Source organism: Tyto alba, unplaced genomic scaffold (assembly GCF_018691265.1).
Source record: "Tyto alba isolate M040663 unplaced genomic scaffold, T.alba_DEE_v4.0 Super-Scaffold_10, whole genome shotgun sequence".
NCBI classification, from domain to species: Eukaryota; Metazoa; Chordata; class Aves; order Strigiformes; family Tytonidae; genus Tyto; species Tyto alba.
In genome coordinates, this window is record NW_024881262.1 from 13,837,252 (window position 1) to 13,862,306 (window position 25,055).

At 40.7% G+C, this 25,055-nt stretch overlaps 1 protein-coding gene across 1 annotated transcript in view; it reads left to right on the forward strand.

Moving 5' to 3' along the window:
* The window catches only part of OSTN (osteocrin), a 72,689-nt gene that overhangs the window by 40,163 nt on the left and 7,471 nt on the right, over nt 1–25,055 (forward strand). Inside the window, exon 3 of the mRNA XM_032986846.2 lies at nt 23,547–23,645. Within this exon, the coding sequence (XP_032842737.1) occupies nt 23,547–23,645 (99 nt within the window). The remainder of the gene's footprint in view (nt 1–23,546; nt 23,646–25,055) is intronic.

Here is a 25,055-nt window from a genome sequence, read left to right on the forward strand (position 1 = left end):
GAAAATTGATAAAAATCTCTTCCAGTAAGCAGTTCTGGAGCTGTCTTTGCTATTAAAGTCTCTTTTTACAGCAGAGTCTTAAGAAAGTTCAAGGAATGCATGTCTGTCGATTCAGGAACAGGCACAAGTCTAAGCGCCTTCCTGAACCACTGCCTTAAAATAACTCCTCCAATGGCCACTTGTATAGTGACCTTTTGGAAATGTGCACCGCCTTATTAGAAAACTTGACTGTGAATACCAGGCAATCTGCTGCGGTTCCTGGGATGTCAGCCCAGAATCCCAGCAGCCTTCCCATCTTAGCATAGCTCAGAAAGGCAGTTTTTAAATTAAAATCTTCATGTAAAATAATAGACGTTGCGAGATGGGAAGCCTCATAAATTGAAAAATGTCAGTTGGTTTTGCAGAGGTTGCTTACTTATTTTCACCTCATAAACATTTCATAAGGGATTCTAGCACTTTGTTAAACTGTTGCAGTATTGGAGTCTTCCATGTTTATTTATACACACCTAGTAAACTCTCTGAAGTATCTAAAGGGCCTGGTTTCAGCGGCCTTGCAGCTGGTGATGTGGGCTTTTCATTCTTTGTTGTATTGGATTAATGTTCTGGTAGACAAATCTGAGCAAAGTGTGCACATTAAATGTGGATGTTTCCTTGGTTCCCCAAGGAAATGAGAGCCCACCAGCTAACCTCTCTAGTCCAAGTGCATTTGTCCAAAGAGGCCTGATGGTTAAATTCCCGAATCAGTGTATCCTTTCTTTTGTAGCTGCAGCCAAATCTGTTTTCTGTTTGGAGCTATTGGCTTGAGTTCAGACTCCATCCTATCAGCAGCTTACCTGGCACACTCAGCACAGGTGGGCCTAGCCCTCTCTTCAGGACTTGTAGAGGACTTGTAAGGCAGGATCCCAGTCTGACATAAGGCAGCTCAATTCCAGCCAAGGCTATTGGCCAAAATCTCAGCTGCTGGAAAGTTTAGTTGATTTAAAAGTCATCGTGAAATTCTGTGCAGCTCTGTAGAGTGATTTGTTTCTGCTTCCAGGGTATTTGTGCTGACTTGCCCCAATGGAAACTTGCTTAATCTGGTAGAGTAAAGCAGTGTTTCCTCTGATTTCAGCTGGCCTGAGAGTCCTCTAATTCTCCTGGACCACATCTTCATTTCAATTACACCAAAATAAATGCTATTGAGGACAGAAAAGCTGTAACACCAGAATACTGTGAGATAAAAGAAACTTTTTACTTATTTTGCTAGTTCATCCTCCACCCTGTGTTTACATGTCCTCTTGTGTTGTTCACCCTGTCCCAGTGCAGCAGGATCAGCCCCAATTTTCCTGCCCTGAGCCTCCCCGCTGCAGCCAGCCCTCTGACCCTGCTGGCGGGGTTTGCTCTGGAGCTCATTAGCAGTGGTACTCAGGATACCCCTGCTGAACATCCCCCCAAATGATTTTTCTAGTTAATATCAGCAGTTAAGCTCTCACCCAGTGAAAGTCAGCATGAGCCAACGAAGTCAGCAGTTTTGGGCCAGTGACAGGGAGATAAGTGTCATGGGCTAAAGCTGCAGTGCAAAAGGTTTTTGCATGGGTGTTAGGGGATGTGTTCATGACAGACACCAGGCTAGCTTAACCATCTGGACAGCATCTTCTCCTGCTGTGTGTGTGTTTTTTGTTCCATTATTTTTGTTGCGCCATATACCTCCCTCATCTGGAATATCTCCATGGATTTTACTGAATTTCTTGGGATTTTCATCAGCATTAAGAACATTTAGTTCATTGCTCATAATACTGACACTACTTCAGCCCTAAAATGACTATGGCAAATGGGCCAAATACAAAGTTGGGGTAGGCAAGAATATCTTCCATGGGAAATTTTGGGGGCAGATTTTGCAATCCTATTTATCTGTGCAAATCAGACTAATCAGTGAGTAAACTGGCCAGAAAAGGTGTGTAGACAAAACTAGTATAAAGTGGGTGTGCAAAAAGAACGTGACTTCCATTTCATGGGGGCCAAGGGGAGTTATTGAAAAGCATGAAAGGAGAAGTAAAATTCAGAGTATGTGTGTGGGGACATAGCTGTATGAAGAACGAGGAATAAGGAAAAATAAACCCTGCACAGATATATGTTATCTGTGGATCTAGCTGCTGTGGTGAATCTGTTGTTGCTACTACAGCCATCTGGAGCATGCCAAAGGAGTGAAACTTGTGATTTTTAAAAAAGCACTTAGGGCAATTTCCGTAGTTCTCAACTCTTTGGAGGGCATACCTAAAGCAGTGCTTGTCGTTCATTGTGGGAAGTGGAAGGAGCAAGTGATCTGTGCCTTGTCTGCTCGAAACCCGTGGGTGCAATGCTCTCTCTGTTCATGTGCTCTCCAGGAAGGTGCTGGGCCTGCCTGGGTGCTGATGTTCAGTGTGTTACAGTGGCTTTTCCCAGTAACGCATATATCTTGCCGATCCTGTAATCCGTGTTTGCCACTCAGATTTAATGTCCGTCCTGCTGTGCTGAGGGCTGGCTGCACGTTGCAGGCAAGAAGCGTTCCCTTTCTCCCCCTCCCTCTGTAGGTGTGGGCTCTGCTGCACAGGCGGAAGGAGATGTGTTAATGGCTCTGTAACAAGAAGGGTGATTTTTCCTGGCAGCGCTTTTAAATTTGCTTCCAGAACATGTACAGTTATCATTTATGCTCCTTTAAATTCTTTCATTTTCTCAGAAGAGGTCAGTGCATAGAAAGAGAATTTGGATTATCAGGTTGCTGGCACTGGCCTACATTTTCCACTGTGTGTGATTGGAATACAGTTTGGTCTTGTGCCTCTCCTGATTTGTTTACCTTTTTCCCTTTCCCTCTTCCTGCTCCCCCCCCCCCCCCCCCCCCCCCCAAGCTGTTGGATTCCTCTTTTCATGATAAATATTTTAAAATTTTAAACTGAGACATTAAGTCACTTTTTCAATTTCTCTGGAAACCTTAAAACTGCACATTGTGAAGGGTCCATTGAAATGACCAAGACATACTAATGCTTGGGTCCTCTTAAAAGACACCAAATTTGGGTCCTTGCTAGTGGAACAAGAGCTTTGAAAATGTTGGATCTAATCCTTAATTCAGAGGTGTCATAGAGTCAGTCTAAATTGTTCTGTTTGCAGATGGGGAAGTGCTCAGCATGTAGTGCAATGTCACACCCTGTGTCGGTATAGGATGGGTAACACCTCCCTGATTTCTCTGTTGCTGCCACCTCTCGTGTGCTGCAAAATCAAGCCCTGATGGTAGGAGGCAATGAGCAGTCAAAAGCTAAAAAGAGGAGCAAAGGGCCCATGTCAGTGGCTGAGAGAACCTTCCTTCAGTCGTTTCTGGTCAGGGTTTCTGTATGCTTCAAAACGGAACTGGACAGGGACAGGACAGCTCTGGATCGATATATATTGTAGAGCTTCGCACAAAGATGCTCTTCAACCCCTCTGAGCTTGAACATCTGTGGTTTTGAATATCAGTGTTTCCGATTTAGGTATGTGAATCCACTATTGCAATTTGAAATTATGCATTGTGGATACAAATCTAGCCCCAAGCTATGGTGAACAGCAGTGATCACCATTTCATAGCCAGCTGATGGGTTCCTGGGAAATGCGAACTCCTAACCTTATCCATTGTTAATGTTGTGAAAAAGGCCACCTTGGTCTTTATGATATCTCTGCTATTTGGAAGCAATGTTTTTAGGAAAGTAGTTTTATTTAGGAAGGAAAATTCTTTTTTATTACAAAGATAATTATAACTAGGGTGTCTCTGTGGCACAATCTGTTATCACCTTTGGCTTTTAACTGTAAAGGTTGGTGGTTCAAGCAGTTCAGACAATTTCTCCCCTTTCCTCTGCCCATGGCAGGGCGGTTGGAACTAGATGACTTTTAAGGTCCCTTCCAACCCAAACCATTCTGTGATTCTATGATATTGGACTGTATGGTTTTGGCCCTGTTATAAGGCTATCTGTTGTAAAGTGTGATATATTTTTGCTGGCAATTCCTAGCACAGATAAGAAAAGGAGTTGCTGCTTGCACCCCCACAGTGATAACAGGGCTTGTGACTGGGGAGGCAGTGGATATACTTCCATATGAAATGATGTCCTGGTTTTGGACATAATTTGATGTCCTGGTTTAAACCACAATAAATGACTAGGGATGCCTGTGATAGGATGATAAAAAGTTGTGGTTCCTAGGCACCATTCCTGTTTCAGGGCAAGCAACGGAAATAATACTGCTTCTATTGCTGTTTTGCTCTAAAAGAAATAATGTAAAAATAGCGTAATTTAGAAATAACTATCTTCCCCCTGCTAGCTGTCATGGCAGCAAAAGCCCCATAACAGAGCCAGTCCCCGAGCCAAGGTTATTTCTAAACCACCTCTAATTCGTGGAAACCAATTTGCAAAATTTTGCGTGGTTTGGGAATAAGAAAAGTCACTTTACAAATCATTGTCTGCTGCAGGAAAAGCAATTGTCATGGATCCAGAGCATAAAAACACGATATTTTTTTTTTTTTACTGTATCAAGTCATGTGACAAATTAGAGGGATACCAAATAACACAATTTCATCACAGTCAAACAGCTTGTGCTCTGCTTGCATGGTGATTACCCTCTCAGTTTACACAGATCTCTGCACTCCTGTGATGCTCTAATAACATCACTTTAAAACCCTGACATTTGGGTGATGTGAGGAGCAGTGAATACTCGCAGCACCTACAGTCATCAGTCATTGTCAGCTCCGGGCTGAGGTCTGTGCTTTCTAACCATGTGGCTGTATGCTTAGCTTAAACTCCTTTTTCTGACACTGAGTATTTCCCATAGCCCCCAGAAAACAGCCTGGAAAGTCACTGGTTGGTGTGCCCAACTGCCTGAAACCTCAAGAGCCTGTGCAGACAACAAAGGGAGAGGTTTGCAGTTCAGTGTCAAGTGCTTCTCATTAACCCTGGCTGCTCTCTGAGGGTGATGCTGGGTACATTGTGTTATTGTGTGGCAGCAGAGTGAGGGACCTGCTTAAGATGGAGGGGTAGATGAAACAAATCACTGAATAATAAAAGCCAGCTTTTGGTCTGAGGAATTTACAGGACCGGGTGGAAAAAAGGAATGGAAGAAGGGCAGGAAGGTGCTGCAGGTAGTGGTTGTGTGTGATAAATGCCTTGAAGAAGAAAGGTCTGATTTTTCTCTGCATTCAGTCTATGAAGCCAGGCTTTGGTTTCATTTGTACTGGTGTAAATCACAGATAGCTCCACTGACTCCAGTACAATGACAGCACTCTCTGCTATCAGGGCTACTGAATTGAGAGCAGTTATTCCAGTTATAACCTGGCTGAATAGAAGCCAGTCCTGTCTCTGGGATGGGAAGATGTCTGTGCTTTCCAGTTGTTTCTCTGTTTGGTCTAGTGAGAACCAAATGAATGTCTCAATGAAATGGGCACTCCTTGCTCCTGACAGCATTGGAGGTCTCTGAGCATTTTGTAGGAGGAGGACTTACAACAGTGGCATTGCTATGGGCCCAGTAATACCTGTGTGCAACCAGTTCCCTACTGCTCAGCAGCCTGTCATGCTGCAGCCCTGTGGAGCTATGGCATGGTACCACCGAGGGCAGGGTTTCTGCCCCACGGGGTGAGCAGCGATGGGGTACATGTGGCAGTGTGCAGGGTCTCTTCCTTTTTCAATAGCAGCCTTGTAGCCCACCTCTTTTTTTTTTGGCGTGTTCAAAATGGTCCTTGATTTATTTATCACATGCTATTATTATTTGTAATTTTATTGTAGTATTTACAAAAAAAAAAGTCAGACACTCCTTCTGTGTTTACCTTGAGTACATTTGATGCTCAAGGCACTGAAAACCTCATAATGTCATTTTTTCCCAAAGACAACTAGGCTTTGCCATGACAAGGCTGGGCTGTGGGGAGTGTAGATGCTTCAGACACATGGAGGATCATCTTGTGACACAATGTCCCAACTTTTATGACATGATGCAGTTCAGTAGCTGGGTTCCAGACCCTCTCATGTCTGGTCACTAGAGTTGTGTGCTTGGTGGCAATGTGCTTGATTTGGGGCTGCAAGATAGGGCTTGGATTGCTTAGTCAGTATTATCTGCTCTGTTTCATTCCACTGGTTGGTTGGTTTTAAATATATCTTGGATGCCTAATAATTCCAATAAGAAATTTCTAAAAGAACATCAGAAAAGCCATCCACGGTATTTAAATCACTATGTTAATGCGACTGAGCTCATGCGGCTAAGAGATTGCAAATCATTTTCAGATGCCGTCAGCGTCTTTTTTTTGCGCTTGCCTATGTCCTCCCGTGACCATTGCTTGGACAGCCATGTACACACTCGAAAGATTTGCTTTGAGGGGAGGGCTCAAATATCAAAGTGGAAAAAAAACATTCAAACCTAAAGGCTGACCATAAAGCCCAGCACATCATTTTCAGAAGCAGAACATTATTGTTACTCTGCTGACAAACTTCTTTTGAGGGCAGCAGCACGGTCCAGCACCATTTTAGATTTGTCTTGAAGCCGCACATAACCAAAATAAATATATGGTTACATAAGAAACTATATTACGTTCTTGCTCCTGGGTTCCAAGTCTAATTGTAAAGTAAGCACAAATCCGTTATGTCTGCCCTTATGGAGGTAGAGGGCCAACCTCCTCCCACATGCCATCCAGCTGATTTGCACCTGGGATAAATGGGCCAACCAAGTGGAAGGAAGGTGGTTTTGTCCTTTCTTCTAAGGCAGCTGTGTAAGATGTGGAGGCCCTCTGTGGAGGTGCAGACAAGGGGACAGGTAGGGAGAGGCACTGAACAGGCCCCAGAGAGCAGCCATGACTCAAAAAGGGCAGAATGTGCGTTTTGGACATAGCCCAGCTTAGTGTGAGTAACTGAAGCCCAAAGGATTACATCGCTCACACGAATCAATAATGATTTATACAGCTTCATTAGTATGCCAGCAGCAATGCCTATAGTTATAGTGACTTACTGCTGTGCATGGTACAAGCCTGCTTTCTGCTGCATCTGACTAGGGAAAGAGTTATGTTATGAAGCTGTGACAAACCTGCACTTTTAGATCTAGGCTTTGAAATTTGGCAGGGCATAATTGTACTTGTTTGCCCCTGAAGGTGTTATGAAAATATATGAATCATTGTTTATTTCCAAAGTGCTTGGACACTGTAACTTCAAACGGGATAGAAAACCCACAAAAGAAACAAGTTTGCTTCAGAGAAGAGATCCTCATGAAAGATAAACCTTGGCTTACAGAGGGGAAGGATCTGGCCATGTGGCTGACATGGTGCAGAGAAGGACAAGGAAACACACAGCAAGAATAAACAGTCAATGTTAGAACCCTGAGTCTTCTGACATTGGTAGTCTCTCAGCTTTAATCAAGCACAAATTGTTCAGTTCAATGCAGAAGGGACTGGATATTGTTCACTGCCCTGTGCTCCCTATGGGAACAATATCAAGGGTTCTCCCTGGCTTCTTGGCTAAGCCAGGATACAGCAGCCGCAGTGGGAAAAAAGCTGGTAAGATGAAAGGGCATTTTCCATGTCATAATGTTCTAAAAAGGACTTTATAGCCCCTGGCCAGCCCCAGTGCTCAGTATTCCGTCTCAGTTTCTAGACCTGTAGTGTAGTAGAAAAGTGTGTGTGTATGTGTGTGTAAGCTCCTAAAGAAAGGACACTGCAGCAGAGAAGGTGAATTAAATAAAATCTGAGGCATCTGAGCAGCAGGACAATGACTTCTATAAAAACCCACATGGAAGTGAATGTTGTCAATATGAGCAGCCACATGTTGGCAGAGGATAAGATGTGAAGGACAAATGAAAATGACACCTACCTCAGACAATCAAAGTTTGAAATCTCTTTACAAGGGAGGCCAGTAACATCAATACCATGGACCGTAAGGCCCAGAGGACTGCATCCAAGGTCATTTAGTCAAGGCAGAAGTGAAGCTGAGACTAACTGTATGCACCTACACAGGCTGAGGGCTGGACGTCTGGAAAGCAGCTTTTAGAAGAGACCTGAGGGTCCTGGTGGATGAGTTGACCATGAGCCAGTAGTGCCCTTGCAGCAAAGAAGGCCAACAGCATCCTAGGCTGCATTAGTGTGTGAATGAATCTGGAGTGCTGGGCTTCCAAGTACAAGAGAGGTGTGGACGTACTGGAAAGGCCACATCTTGGAGCATCTGGCATATATGATCAGAGGGTGAGAGGGCTAAGGTTGTATAGCAGGGGTCATCTTATCAATGCGTATAAATACCTGATGGAAGAGTAGAGAAGACAGAGCCAGACTCTTCTCAGCAGTGCCCAGTAAAAGTACAAGAGGCAATGGGCACAAACTGAATACAGGAAATTCCATTTAAATATCAGAATATTTTATTTTATTTTATTTTATTTTATTTTATTTTATTTTATTTTATTTTATTTTATTTTATTTTATTTTATTTTATTTTATTTTATTTTATTTTATTTTATTTTATTTTATTTTATTTTATTTTATTTTACTGTGGCAATGCCTGAACCATGAACAGACTGCCTAGAGAGGTTGTAGAGTCTCCATCCATGGAGGTATTCAAAACTTGAGTCAACATAGCCCTGACCAAGTCACTTTAGTTGACCCTGCTTTGAGCAGGGGTGTTGAACCAGGCAATCTGCAGAGGTCCCTTCCAACCTCCACCATGCTGTGATTCTGTTACAGAGCACAGCCCTCCTGAGTCCCAGAGAAATGTTCACAATAAAATGGTTACTGGGATCCTGGGCATCTGCTCTTTTTTGATTAAATGTTGCCAGCAGAAATATATGTTCAGGTATCGGGCTGCAAATACGCAGATGGTCTGTGTGTATGTGTTGATACCTGGAGAATCTCTCCACATGCAGGCAAGCCAGTGCATCTGGCCAGCCTGCCAGAAAAAAAATGTGAAAAATTGCTGAACTCCACCTAGACAGAATTTCCAGCTGGAAAAAAGAGGACGTGTCTAGGGAAACCTGGCCATGAGCTATTCCTGCCTCCACAATCTTGCGCTAAGTCTCTGTACAGAACAATTTCTCCTTAAATAAATACTCACCTATTCAAACAAGGTCTTTGCATGCCAGAAACAGTATATTCATCACTTCATTTTATGGTGGGTTACTTGCTATTCATCACTCTTTATATTCTTCCCTTTAAAATTTCTTAGCTATTCCAGTCGAGGGAAAGAAATGAGAGTGCATAGTTGTGTTTATACATAAAGGCTTGCTGCTTTTGTCACATCAACACATCCACGTTGTGTGGGCACATTCAATTTGTGCAGTTGTGCCACTGGTTTAGTTTATGCATGTTACTTGAGAAAAATAAGCTGTAACAAAAGACAGTTTAGTCTGGGGGTTATTTTTACTACTTTTTATTATAGCTCTGTCATATAGCTATCTACTTATCTACATGTTTCACTCCTCTCTGCAGTACCATGAATGCTGCAAGTTGGGTGACCTCCCAGGCAAGTGAGGGAAGGAATAATCAAGCAGATGACAATCAGCGTTCATTAATTTGTTCCTGTAAGGGTGCATGGATCTACTCTAATCAGTAAACACCTTCCTCCTGCTGCATACAGAAGTGCTCAGTCTGACAGATAACTCATTTGCAGCAAACCAAAACAGCTCTACCCACAGTGTGGCCACCTCTAGAGGGCGGTGATTGACTGATTAATGTTTGTGCTGTAATTGAAGATGATTACTGGATTATCCTGGATTAATCCAGTTACGATGCTGCAGCTGTTCAGCAAATTACAGCTTCACTGCAGAAAAGTTCAGTCTGACAAGGAAAGGTCTCTGTCCCGTTGAAATGATAGAGGAAATGTGGCCAAATAATGTAGCAGAATTTGGCTCAATCATTAAGATGAATTTACAAACTGTAGTGACATCTTTAATTCTTAGAAATACCAGAGATCTTCATTTACAAAACAGCGTTTGTTTGTGCTACCCCTTGCAGGAACCAATCCATAAGTACATTTAAACCAGAGCAAATCAGTGAAGGAAATCAAATAAGTCGGCATCAATTACTCTAAACTACCAGGTTTACACTAACAGCTTGCTCTGGTTGGCTTCCACCATGGAATGGTCCCACTGTGCAAGCCACCATCTCAGGGATGGGCTTACCAGGAATGGGGGGGACAGTACCTTCCTCATTAACATAATTTGGTGCAGGAAATGCTTCTAGGGAAAAACAGCTGTCCAGCCCCACATTTCACATGACTTCATCTTCCTCCACCTGCATGTCAGGTAAGAAACTAGTGGTCACATCTCCTGCAGCATCCTGTGACGTTGTGAGTGGTCCTCATGTGGCCCTGCCCAGCTCCCATACCACTGGTTTCTGTCTGAAGTATATCACTCACCTTCCCTTTTTCCCCCAGACTGTTGTCATCATTTTGCTGCTTAGCTGCTGTCTTTAATTCTTCTGTACCCTTTCGCCTGCTGCCAATGAGCTAAACTCCGTTTTACTTCTCAGCTCTGCACAGAAAGTGGTGATCAGTTGTGTGAAAAAAACGTGTGAGGTCAGGACAGAGTTTCAAAACAGACACATCCTTTCTTCTTGTGAGCATGTCTTTGAATTTAAGCTGCTGCTACGCATTCAGTGCCATGCTATGTTGCCACATTTGTGATTAGCTCTGGAGCTGAAATACGTGTTCTGCAGCCAAGGTGCACACTTTGTTGCTCTATGCTTTGTGTACCACACCGCAAGGGCTCATAGGTCAAAAAGTTTATTTTAGTGACAGGGATATCAGCACATGTGTCTTTTACAAAGGAGGCAGTGTGAAAACATCAACACCACTCCTTCTCTTCCTTCTTAGCACAGAAAAATGGGGCTAGTTCTCAGTTTGTTATCTTTATATTTAGCATTGACTCCAAGTAGCATAGCTAGAGGGGATGGAAACACAATCTACTCATTTTAATTTCTCTGTTGCTAGTTTGAATTAGGACCAGGCTGACATTGGCCCAGAATTATTACTATTTGCTTAGTACTTTGAGACCTCTTTGTATGGTTTTGTTGCCTCTCATCCATTAGCTTGTGGACCACTGTGTCCATAGCACAAAAGGCTCTGTCACTCTTCTTGGCCATCTTCACTCCTCACAGCCATCTTGGGCTGGGAGCCAATGGCATGGGCACAAAAGATAAACTGTCTTTTTTATTTCCAAACACATTCTTCTGCATCATAGCATGACTGTTACAGAAAAAGCTTGCATTTCAATAAACTGTCCTTTGGGATTTTCACTTTGTTTTGCGAGTGCTTTTTATGGATTCTTAAATGTCATGACCCAGCACCTATCACAAGCACTTAATTCTAGCACAAAGGACTTTTTAAAAGTATGTATATAGAAACTACTAGTAGGAAGCCTAACATTCCTGAAGAATATTACTGTCTTCAGTTTTAAATGCTACCTTCACTTTGTGGGTTTTGCTTCTCAAAATTTATCTAGCTGCAAGGAGTCACCTTAAATGGAAGTGACACAGCAAAAGCTACTTTGATAGCTTGCAGATTTAAAAATAGCTATCTTAACATAGTTTTTCCTTCCAAGGTAGAACGTACCTTTAATTGGAAAACATGCAGGCACATTGTTAATGTATGGTCTCTTTTCTGTAGTGCTGTCTTACAGTGAGTCATCTGCTCTCTGGCTCTGTATATCTACATGAAAATAGGTGGGAATCATCTTGGTTCCCTCATATATTGACTGAAAAACTGTGGTGGTTATTTTAAAATGTTTCCTTTCTCTAGACAAGATATGAACATAAGTGCAACAAAAGTAATGTTGGATGTTCTCCCTGAGCCACTAAAGTAGCTATAAAATGCTGGGTGTTTGTTAATCTGGTGGAATGCTAATCCACTTTCAGACTGGTGTCAGAATTGCGCTGATTTTATCAGGAGAGTTTATTGTCTCAGGAAATAAAAATAGATTGAAGGCACCATCATATGGAATATCTCACAGGCGTATGAATCAGTAACAGCTGAGCACCTTACTTGTAGACATCAGCTCTTTATAAAAAAATATTATCGTTTTTATTTTTAAAGAATAAAGTTCTTGGCTTATTTCTTAGAATTTTGGGGCAAAGCTCTGAAAACTAGAAAAAAAATTTCACTTTTTCTAACTTCAGTGTTGTTCTCATTTCCCATACTAAACACAGAACTAGACTATTTCTAATGACACACTCACTGTTTAGTGAAACTGTGAATAATCCTAGCAGTCAGGATGTATCAAGTCACATGTCTTTACTCCATGACAGCTCAATCAAAAGTTCCTGAAAATGGGTCTACTGCTTTGGCCATAATGCCTTCTGAACCCTGCACTATTCATGTTGATTTATGAGTGACAAATGTGTGACCTTGTGTGAGGAGTCAGAGATCAATGGAAAGGGTGACATAATTTGAAGAGCCTGGAAGGTGGAGTTCCCATGGGACAACTTAATGACAGAAGGGGGAGATTTCTGTGATTTAGACCACAGTGATGTAACAGTACTGCTACATGTTTTAGTGGGAGAAGAAAAAGAGTAGAAGTACAGTATAGCAAAACTAGCAAGCATGTGTATTAATGTGTCATTCTTAAGATTTTAAAGACAGGGTCTGACAAACCCAAATATAGTTTCCACAGGCAAGACTGATGAAGAGCAAGATTGATCAACGTTTACACAAGTGAACCCTTGCCAACTCCTGCTCTCTGAGTAAGAACTTGTCCACTAAAGGAATTAAGGAACACACTGAGCCAGGTCAATTGATTTACAAACTAGTGTTGAAAGAATTACAGAAATTACTTGCGAGAGAATGAGGTCAGCAGGGAGGCAAGTTTGTCTTTCTCTTGGATGGTAACAAAAAGAGCTTCATGTCTTGTGCCCTTATCTCCTCCAATTTCTTTTTTTGTCTTCATAGTTGAGAAAATCACATTATGTTTGTTTATCATTTATGGTTAATACAGTAAAGTTTCCTTCCAAACACTTGGTTGCCCTAACTTAATCATACTGTAAGTATAATTAAACCACTGTAGTGTTGAGGATGTCTGTTCCTTGGGCACTCTGCCAGCTAAGTAACCACCATATACCTTTTTCATTATCTGGGAAGCTTCCTCATCAGTTTTCTCCAGAAGCTGTAGGAAAGGTATCTGTAAATTGTTGTTAAATCTAAGTCAATTTAGAGCAAGAAACAAAATGTTAACACTCTCTCTTTTTTTTTTTTTTTTTTTTATCCCTTTTTTATTTTTTGTTTTGTTTTGTTTTGTTTTTTTCAAAAAAAAACCACTGTGTGCTGGTAACATATGTCCTATTCTAAGGTCAGTAGCAGCCCATGAAGATGGCTAATTACTCAGATCTGAGTCTTTCACGCCTCCCAGACAGAGATGATGATAGTTGTGTGTATCAGCATCCATTTCTGAAATCTTTTAGATTGTATGCTTTTTTAGATCTCAGTGATAAATTTATTTTGAAACAGAAAAAGTATATATTACTTATTTAAAAGAGCCACAACCTCACAGTAGGTCCAGGTGGTACAAAAGTGGCTGGAGCTTTGTTTTAGGATCACTGATCAGTGGAGAGCCTAAAAGCAAATTTTAGTACCAGGTCTTAGACATCCTCTTGGAGTCAAAGGAGATGACAGTATGGCTGCATTTCTCCTCCTGCTTTTTCTGCACCCCACTGTCCCACTCACTCTTGTGAGGTGCTAAGCTTCAGACGGCTGAGTCTCAGCCATCCTCCAGGCTTCACCCTGTGTTGTGAAATACTAAAACGCCTGCATTACCAGCATTCAGTTGTCTGTCATCAGTTTATTCACAGTGGCACAGTCCATGATTCCTACCAGCTTCATCAACACCAGATGTGGTGACAGAAAAGAGCCCTACAGAGATCCTGATCAAAGAGCTTGAGATAGGACCTGTAAAAGTTCCTGAGAGGACTAAATTCCTGTGAGTGCTGGCTTGTGTCTTTCCAACAGAAAAAAAAGAGAAAGAAACTGAGTGTTTAGAACTGCAGTAGCTGGTCAGGAACACTTCATGGTCATATGCAGCAATGGTACCCCATAAATCTAATAATATTTTGTGGTTAGATCATGGTTATCTTTTTTTTCCTGAGATCTTACTCACATATTTTATACACATCAGTCAAGTACTGGTGTGTCCTTGGACTTCCAGCAGCAAGCCAACGTCTAAATGCAGGTAGCACTGTAAAACAGAGCATAGTCCTGTTCTTTTCCAGTGACAGCGTTTTTAGCTATGTTTCAGCAGTCTGGCATTGTTTGGATTTGCCCTTTTGATTCTGCTGCTGCTCTAGTATCCACAGAGCCCATTTGGACCTCTGCAGCTGCCTTCACTGTTTGGTTATGTCCTGCAGTGGAAAGCAGTCCCAACCCGCCTGCTCCAGCCTGGCATCAGTGTGGGTGCTCTTGTGGCCAATGCATATTTCTGCAGCACTACGCCAGGCCATGCTTCCATATCTGCCTGTACTGAGAGGTGCTCTATAGAAATAAGTTTTTTGTCTCTCCTTGTTCTCTGGGACTGTACATTTGTGTTGTGCTCATGGTCAAATCCAGCCTCTCATTTTCCATTGACTTCTTTTTTTTTCCCCCCTGATAACTCAATCAGGGAGTGTGGCAAAAAACATGCTTTGCAGTGAGCTATCCTGACTGGCACTTTATGTCAACTCTGCAAAATTCTGCAGCCATCGCTGTCTGGGAAATGAGCTGTGTTACAATATGATTAAACTCTTGTCTTTCTGTAATCACTCTGATCAAGAAAGATGATGAAATCAAAGCCTTTGCTCCCTGGCTGGCAATTTTTTCCCACCTATTGCAAAGCTGCATTTGAAATTTCCTTTTACTGTCCATTGCTTGTAGGAAGAACTTTTGGCAAGTCAGAGTAAAAACTATTTTGAAAGCACTGTTCCCATCTGTTTAGAGAATAAAGTCACTATGAACTGTTAAGGAGTCTGCACAGGTTGGGATTTCAGACTCCAAAACGGGTCTACAACTGCTCTGTGAATCAATTAAAAACTGAGATTTAAAAAAGGGTGCAAAAGAGATGATAGACTTATTCTAGTGAGGCAAACAGGGAAAGAAATAAGTCCTCTGGTACTGACTAGGGAAAATAGGCAGCTTAGTAGCTCACAGTTTACAATCATTTCAATAACAAAATGAAGTGTCTGAAAGATTTAAGTTCTTGTGACTTTCTTTACAAAACACACTCCCTTTCTAATGTTTACCTTACAATAGTGTTGGTCTACTAAAAATGCACTAAGTAATTTCTTCATGAAGTTAATGCAGTTCTTCTAAAGTTATTCCTGTTGTCCCTGAGAAATAAAGTTAAAAAAAAAAGATAATAATTCAGGACATCAGGTTTCTGTACTGCAGTTTGCAAACATAAGAGGCTAGAGGAATGGTGATGCTGCTGAAAATCTTTCCACTCCCATGCCTGTCTGAATCTTGAAAGAAAAAAAAGAAAAAAAACAACAACAAAACCCTAGACCTTTAATTATAACCTAATCATCTTGATCAGAGCAATAAATATAACAAATGTGAGGCAAGTATGTGTGTGAGAGTGCAGGACAGAGAAAGGTTTAGGGCAAGGATCAGTGGAAAATCTTTAGAAATGATGTAAGAGAAAGCAAAGGCAGGGATTGGAGTTTGTAGCCTACAGCAGAGACTATAAAAACTCTGAAAGAAATCTGAACATTAGGGATAAGTTAGGGGGGAGAACATAGCAAGACCATTAAGGTTGGAATTGCTTGTATCCAATGCAAGGTAAGAGGAGTGAGGAGAGAGATGGGTTGGGGATGTTTTGTGTCTTCTGCTCTGTTTACAAAAGCTTTCTTCTCTTCTGTGCTTTCTTCCTTTTAATTATTTTCAAGTTTTTTGTATTAACAGGCATGCACAAGATATACACATGCCCATGTCTGATGGGAAAAGCACAGCTTCTTTTTCTAGTTTGGGATTAAGGTAGTAAAATACCTATCACCTAGTATTTTTGGTACTAAAACTGAACTAATAATATTCAGTGGAATCTTATTTCCTTCAGTTAATCATCCAGTATTCAAACAAGATGTGTCAGTTCATTTTACAACAGTGACTAGTTACATTCATGCTTTTGTAGTGCTTTACAGTAAACTGCTGTCCGCTTATATTGTTATGGATTTTCCTCTCTATATGTTATTGTCAAGTGCATATTACTTAAAATAAGATGAAGATCTATGACAGAATAATTCCTTTGCATTACTGAGTACCAGATGTGGTAGACAAGTTTGCTGCATGTAATATATTGCAAAACACGAGAGAAATGATTTAAGGAAAATCTTTAATTTATCTGCAAAAGGGTTTCATTTCATCCCATATTAGATAAGTGTTGATCCAGGTTATGCCACATTCCTGCAATAATAGGATAACCCTGCAAAAACATTCCTATACTGAGTAATTATCATTATCCAGTGATCTGACTGCTTCAGTTCTGTACCACTGTAAATGAAGCCAGACTGATTCAGTGATAGTCATTGTAATTTCTCCATTCTGAGTTTAAAATTATTTCACTATTTCTTTTTGCCTCCCAGATTGGTGTTGTACAAGTAAATACATGTCAATAACCTTCAGTTTAGATGTCCAGAGCCTACAGTAAAATTCAGAATCCACTACTTTTGGAAGCACAAGCACACAGTGCCTTTAGCTTTCCTTACTTGGCTTTTCACTTGGTCCTCTCATTAGGACTCATTAGGAGTGCAGAGCTGAAAACTGAGGAGCTGCAGTGCCCCTGCCCACTGATTCACTCAGGGAGCCTGGAGCAAATTATTACATTTATATGTCTCTGCTCACCTGTTATTAAAAAGCAGCTCAAACTACTTTTCTTGTAAAATACTTTGATTATCATGAGGAATAACTGGCAAAAAAACAAACAAACAAACAAAACAAAACAAAACAAAACAAAAAAAACAACAACAAAACCAAACCAAGCAAACTTACAGTGTAAATGATGGGAAAACTGCAAAATATATCTGGGTCAACCAGGTGTTCTTCAGTATTTATAAATACATGCCACACCGATTTCAGCAGATTAGGGCTTTGTTTTCACTCTTTGAATGAAAGACAAGTGAACCTTTCTGGGCTTCTTAAATGACAAATTAAAAAAATTGAACAATATAACAGTTGTAAGATCTCTCTTGATTAACCTTGACAAAGATTGCAAGTGGCTGCAGCTTTCCTTTTCTTCTTAGTCAACCCAGAGAGAGAGATTACTGTCTAATTTCCATTTGCAATGCATCTTCACTAAGACTTTTCTTCTTCAAGTAATATCCTTGATCAGGGCATTTAAGTGTTTATCTGGTAAATCAGCATCAGTGTTTGAGCCTTGTTATGAAATTCCAGTGCCATTCTTGTCTGTTAAGAGTTAATTTTGAAGGCATATCTTGAAGGATATTTTTACTGGACTTTAAATGGTCTTTTTTTTTTTTTTATATTGATAACATTGTGCTAATATATTCTTATCACTCCAGTGCTGTTGTGAAAGGAGATGATTTTTCTAATATAGAAAACCACAATATATTTCTTGATTTTTATTGATAGGAATGTGCCTTATTTTTACTTTAAATGCTGAAGATGGCACTCTAACAATGAATAGTTTTCAGTTATACTAGAGATGAAGGAAGAAAGCTAAATGTAAAGTTGTTAGAAATGTTAAGAAATGTTGGCATGTTCAGTCAGTACATATATAAATAGTGTAAGGTTAAGCGTTTGTTGGCAATGAAGAATAATCTAATTATGTTTTGTTTTCCATTGTGCATACTGGGAATACTGCAGCTCACTCAATTATCTTACTTAAAAAAGGTATAAACAGGTTCTTCCCATTAGGAGATATTTTCATACACTTCATAGCATCCTTCTTTCTTAATAGTGCCCAGGCTTCTACATGGGTTTTATGACTTCTGTTTGTGTCTCTTGCTTCACAGTCTCCTATTTTTATGGTATTGATGTGAGTTTGGAGGTTTTAATTTCTAAAAACTATTGTTAAAAATTGATTTATTACACAGTGTAGTCAGTTTTGTAAGATGTACACCTTGTCTCCTTCCTGACCATTCTAACGGAAAGGGTCTTCATTTGTTCCACACAGCCATTTGTTCCATGCTCTTTATTCAAATGAAGAGATGAAGACCATGACTGACTGGTCTCCCGCAAGTGTTTGTGTACCTCTGTCAGTTATTTGTTTCCTGAGTCCTGCCTGTATCTGTTAAGCAAATGTGCCCCGGCAAGGGTATGTTAATTTCTACACTTTCCAAATTCACATTTGACCTAGAGGGCCACATTTTTAGCCTTTCTCCATACGAGCTGTGCAATTCATGTGCTGCTCCCCCAAACATTGCGTCTTCCATGGGCAGGGTCCATGCAGAGTCTAGTCAAGCCCTGTAGGGATTAAGCCATGGCTGATTCTGTTTTATTTGAGTACAAGTGGTAGAAACAGTTGTATGCTTGAGCATACCCTGACTGCATCTGCATCTACCAAAAGCCCAGCTATCAGTAGCTGATTCAACATTCACAATAGATACTTCTGTAAAATACAGGCAAAGGTGTCTTTCATGGTGACATGAAAACACATCAAGACCAAACACAGGATATCATATTGTTACAGTGAATGCAATAATTGAAATTAAGATGTTGAAAAGCAATTGTTGTGGTTTAAACCCAGCCAGCAGCCAAACACTGTGCAGCCACTCGCTCACCTTTCCACTGCCCCAGGGGATGGGGAGAGAATTGGAGGGGTAAAGGTAAGGAGACTCTTAGGCTGAGATAAAAACAATTTAATAATGGAAATAAAATAAAGTTAAAATAATAATTATAATGATTATGATAATAATAGAATATACAAATGAGTGATGGACAATATAATTGCTCACCACTTGCCAACCAACATCCAGCCCGTTCCCAGTTAGTGATCCTGGAGGGCAGAGAATCCCAAAATCGCAATCCCAGGAGACCTAGCTTCCCCGCCAACCCTCATTTGTATACTGAGCATGACACTGTATGGTATGGAATATTTCATTGGTCAGTTTAGGTCTGTTGCTCTGGCCATGCTCCCTCCCAGCTTCACATGTACCTGTATATGAGCAGGACATGGGAAGTTGAAAAGTCCTTGATTTCTTAGCAACAACTAAAACCATCAGTATATTATCAACATTCTTTTCATACTAAATCCCACACTGAATCCAAGCCACAGCACTATTCTAGCTACTAAGAAGAAAAAATTAGCTCTGTCCCAGCTGAAACTAAGACAGCAATGACTATTCTGAAATACCTTCTTGAGAAATCTTTAAGGAACTTCATTTTCAGAAAATGAAATATCCTTGGCCTTGAAATACAGTCTGACAAAATGCTTCATTTGGGATGCAGAAATAGCTAGGCATTATCTCAAAATCACTAGTCATACCTCTTGCATAAGTTCATGAATTTTAAGTTCTCTCTGATCACATCAGGTGAAACCTACCTGCATCTATTTATCTACTTAGTCACAAAACTGAAAATAGAAGGAAATTTACATTGTAGAAGTTGACAGTATCTGTATCATATATCCGATAAAATATATGGCATTGTTGAAAAATCTCCACCTACTCCAGGAAACAAATTATTAATAACATAAAGTGCCTGACACTGACTGCTTACATTTCATTTTGCCACAAAGTCCCATGCTGCAATGTCTTGCTTCAGTAACTTCTTAGAAAGCGGTATGAAAGAAGTGCTCCATATCTCACCTGTGAGATGAGAAAAAAACCCACCAGTCTAACCTATTTTTAGACTCTCCTTTTCTTTACTGAAGGTGGGATTTGTTTTTATTTTTCTCCCTTTGATATTTACATGACAAGAAAATTACACTTGAGATACACATGGTCCCTTAGGAGTTTCTGAAATCACTAGGACTGCTGCTATGGGCTTATTTTTGGCTTTGTGGCAATGAATTATGCCCAGAGGATCCAACCTACAACTTTTAAAAGTAAGGCAAATTTGTTTCAGGAGGAGCAGACTTGTTCTTAGAGCTTCACACAAGCCATTTATAAGTTGCTCTTTTTGTAAGATACTCATCCATCATAATTTTTTTTAGCCAGGGTAGATTCCGATCAGGTGTCCAATCCAAGGCTAGTGAGGCCAATGTTAGGACTCAATAGCACATTTGATTAAGATAAGTAGCAGAAGTTAATATTCTGTTTTGTGGCAACCTCAATAACTGGCTTGCAGACGCATCTGTGATTTCCCAGAGCTGGTTGGAATCTGCATGGTATGAGAGATCCTCATGGCTAACAGGTGACGGAGGCTCACCAGTACCATCCCAATGCTCATGTAGCAGAAGGATTGGAGTCCTAACGGGCACTGCCAGGAGCCTCCCAGTGCCTATCGGACAGTCATGTCGTGGCTCTGCATCAGGTCAGCTGGGAAGCGTACAGCACAAAACCCCAAGGGCTTCTAGGCTCAGGCGCAATGTGCTCATTGCAAGAGCAAAGTCCTCGTTTGCAGGTGAGCTTGAGCATCTCCTGTGTTGTTGCAGCAACAAGCAGAGCATAGTCATCAAAATATAGTGGCAGCTGCAGTGAAAGATTACAGCACAAGGCATGATGTCTTGCCTTGGTTCTCTTGCTAACAGAGCAGCAAGAAAAATAAAGCTCTTGTGATTTATACTTGCGGAGTAATCTTCACAGTAATGTGAAATATGATAGTTCAAATGGGTAAGAACAATGACAGCTGTTACCACTTTTGACAAGGAATGGGTTTGGAGCTTGGTGATGAATTGCATGCTGTCTGAGGTTTGTTCAGCCCACTTATCTTCAGGATGTCATTTTTTTGTTTGTTTGGGTTTTTTTGTTGTTTTTTTTTCTTTTCTTTAAAAGAAAAACATGTTTTAAGTCCTTTGGTTTGATGTTGGAAACTTAACAGTTTCTGTTTGGTAAAAAATTTTGCTTTCTTGTGATCTTTTCTTGGAAAATGGCTCTGCATAGATTCCTAAGAAAAAGTTTTGAGTGTTTATCTTGCTTTGATAAGGTAGAATAATGTTCTCTCTTTTATCTTTAATTTTATTTTAATTGGACCTGCAACAAAGATACCTAATTATATGAGGAATTCTAGTTTTGACACATTTCAAGCTAAGATATCACTAAAACACATAAATATGTCTGAGTTTCAGACTTGCAATTATGTTTAGTGAAGGGTAACCCATATTTTATGTCGGATAGCACCAGACCAGACCCTGAGATACTAAAGACATGGAATTATACCCCAATCCCTTGACCCATCTCTGAGAAATTGGTGGTGAATACTTTTTCAGAAGAAGGATGGAAATTCAGTACAAGTGGTAAGGGTACATCTTGCAAAAGGCCCATGTTGTTGTCAGAACTTTTCTTATTCTCCTTCAGTAACAAATACTGTCAAGCCTCACTTTAGGTCTCTCTTGGAATGGGTCAAGGTAAAATGTGGATGGGGTGAAGCAATAACCAGTGCATGGCTAGGAAAGCCCCTTTTGACAGGAGGGCTCTGCTTACACAATTGCAACAGATGAGTTCAAGGAGAAAAAGAAACAACTGCTTTTAGCAACTAAGATCCTATGACAGGTCTGAAGGTGGAAAGCTAAGTCCCACACTGGCAGAAGACAGTGTGATTTTAATTATGTTTACATAGTCCTCACTGAACCCTTAGTTTTGCAAATGCTTTTCTAGAGCTAAACTGCTCCACCAGAACAATCCTACTTCTTTCTATCGCCTTGGTCCCATCACCACATGAAAATCAGCACAACAGGATCTGGCTGGATTTAAGTTTTGATCCCTTTTGAACCAGTGACATTGCTTCTCAGCTACTCATTTCCATGGGAACTAGAGCCAAGCTTTAAGTCCTTACAATTTCCTCTGCTTCTAATTTCACTGGCGTCAAGTTCTGACCAGTTAATCAAATGTCTTTTCTGTTGCAGGTGCCTTAATGTTTATTTTGAGTAGTGTACCAGTTGCTATTTTTAGCTCTTTGGTCTTTGGGTTGAATGAATACCAGCACAGACCTTAAACCATAATAAACATGTGTTTTTGACCTTGCCATTTATTTTTATGTCTCTGTATCCGAATAATCAGGATGTGGTTACCTGTGAAGGCACTAGGCTAGTACTTCAAATTTCAATGCACACCCACATACAAAAATATACATTGTAGAGAGTTACAGCTTTAAAAACACCCGGACAGTCCCTTGTCTGACTTCAATGGCTGTTGCCATCAGACTGAGAGACAGTGGTACCACCTGGCTTACTATTTTGACTTTGTCCTTTGATTCCAGTGAACTAAGCCTGCTTCAGCCCTGCAGAATAACCGGCAGCTTTCTTCCTCACTCCTGATCCCTTATGGACAATATAAAAAAAAAAAAAAAAAAAAAAAAAAGGATAAATAATGGGGTAACCAAATAACAAAAGTACATGTGAAATATACATCCAAACAAGAAACAGAGCTCCAGGAAACAACACTACAAATGTTATATCTTTACTTTTTAATACTGGACTCCAAACACTTGTGGCTTTTCTCCTTTGTAGCATGGGGAAAAAGTACAAAGCCAAATGCTTTTTACAATGTGTTTAGGAAATTTTCTACACAGAGGATAATACAACTATTATACATTATGGAAATGTATTTATACATCCTTTTTATTTCTGCTTTTGCCAAGCAGAGTCAGCAAAGAATGACAAAACCAGGCTTGAATTATACTCTGGGGCAGGACTTGGAGACAGAGTAATTAGCAAATTAGCAGATACCTTTGGCACTAGAAGCCCCAGCCTTGTTCTTATTAACATCAGCTGAAACATTCTCACCTGAGTGAGTTGGGGGCACATCAGGTTTTAAGAGCTAGATCCAAACAAGGGCTTAAACAATGCAGCCTAAATGCATGGCCAAAGATAACCCATACATCAAGCATCTTCAGGATCTCGTCTCCCAAAATGTGACCCTCCCTGCATTATTTAAAGGCTCCGTAGGCATCGGTAGCTCTGGCACGTGGTCAGAACACCACTAGTCTGAGCAATGTATTCTCACGTAAGCTTTTCCCAAGTATGGGTGCTGGATAATTTTATTCCAGGATCCCAAGAAGATCCTGGAAGTTGTGGCTACCATTAACTCATGCTGAAGACTGGTGAAATGCAGCCTTGCTTTCAAAATGTTGCTGGAGAGGCATGTGATTTCTGTAGCAGCTTTAATCACCTATCCAGCCTGTGGAGAGGTCAGGGTCAACATGGGTTGCTATGAGCTCCCTGATTACAAGCTAGTGTCTAGTTCATCTGTTTTTTAACACAAGCTTGCATTCATTGCTGCTGCAAGGACTGGGCCATTGTGGAGAAAGGTATTAAAAGATTTGCAGGGCTGTAAACGAGCAAAGAGGAGGGAGTTGATTCTGCATCCAAAGGTGGAGAGCATTCAGCTAGCACTATCTGATGGCTGGGTTTCATCCAGTGACTCTGTAAGATAAAACATATTAACAGTCATGGGAACAGAATCTTTCACTTCTTTAAGGCCTTTGGAGCAAGGTTCCCCTGGGAACATAGCTGTGAAGTCATTAACAGATTGTTCTCCTCTGCAGATGCTGCAGTTCCAGCTTGCTGTGGTGCATTTGGCCCTTGTGATTACCCTGCTGCAGTGTCACTCTAGTTCAGTGCTCCTTGCGGGGGCAGCATCAGAGGTAGGTGAATGTTTCTGGTGGTTGTCACATATCCCTGCTCTTCCTCAGGTTGTTCTTGACTACAGAGTGTGGCAGGCACCATGGTATCCAAATAGAGCTGGAATGTGAACGGCCAGTGTTGACTCTGTAAGGGCAAAGAAGGAACCTAGTGAAAAGTGATGCAAATTGCATGGCTCTGGGAGGACAGACAGAATGAAGTCTTACCCAGATTCATGCAACCTCTCCCGAAACACCATGGGATTTTCTGTGTGTCAAAACACTGTCAAGTGACTTTGGATAGAGGACTTCCTGAAGACGGGAAGGAAGTGATGGCATGGGGGAAAGCAAACTCCTCTAACACTGAAGGGGAGGTTTCATTCTTCTTCTTAAAGACAAATAATAGCATGAGAAAGCTGAAGCTATCAGAATCCATAAGGACATCCCTGAGAGAAATCCACCTGCACAAAGGTTACAGATTAAAGGAGACAGAATAGACGAGGAGAGGGAAGGAGCAAAGTAACTTGCCTATGCTTGCAAAGGAAAGCAGTGGATGAAATGGGAGAATTGTCTCATGTTTCATCCAGGATAATATGCAGGGGTTGCACCTGAAAAGACTTCTACTGCATTCTCTTTTTTTTATGTCATCTTGACATGAAACAGATTTGTAAAGAAAGGTATTTATGTAACGGTTTATAAAAAACCCAAGGATCTAAAGGTTTAATCAAAGTAGCACTGTTTGGCTGTAGGGTCTCTACATAGGTTTTTAAGATCACCTTAGAAGTTAGATGCATAATGAAGAATACTGATGGATTCTTCTGCCTTTTTCTCTGTCTTCAAATGAGCATGCCCTGATTATTCAAAATTATATTTGTTATAGAAAATAGGTCTTGGGGGAAACCGTTCCCCACATCAGTGCTGCAGCAACTGCTGCTCTGATGCCAGAGAGACTTGGTATCCTGTCTCTGTCAATGACAGATTTTTGTGAAAAGACAATAAAATCAAAACATCTTCAGAGACTTCCTGGTCTGGAGACTCACACTGGACTAGAGCATGTTTTAGCTGCTAATGGGCCTAAAATTCTTTGAAACATTTTAAAATCTTGGTATCTATGATGTCATTTGGCAAAGCATTCTGATTCATCTGTGTTCTGTGTTTAAAACATAGCTCCTTACATTTATTTTAAATCCACCATCTGGTGACTTCACCGGGTGGACTGAGGAGCTTTTCTTCTCAAGGAAAAAACTGTTAGTCTTTATTCACCCCTTTGCTGTTCATAAGTTTATAGGCCCTCACACTTATCTCTGCGTATCTGTGAAGTTGTATGTACTTTACTCAGTGGTTCAGCAAAAGAAAACTGTTGTCTATTTCTGATTATCATTTTAGCTGTCTCTTTTCCTTCTTACAATTCTATTATATTCTTTTTAAGACAAA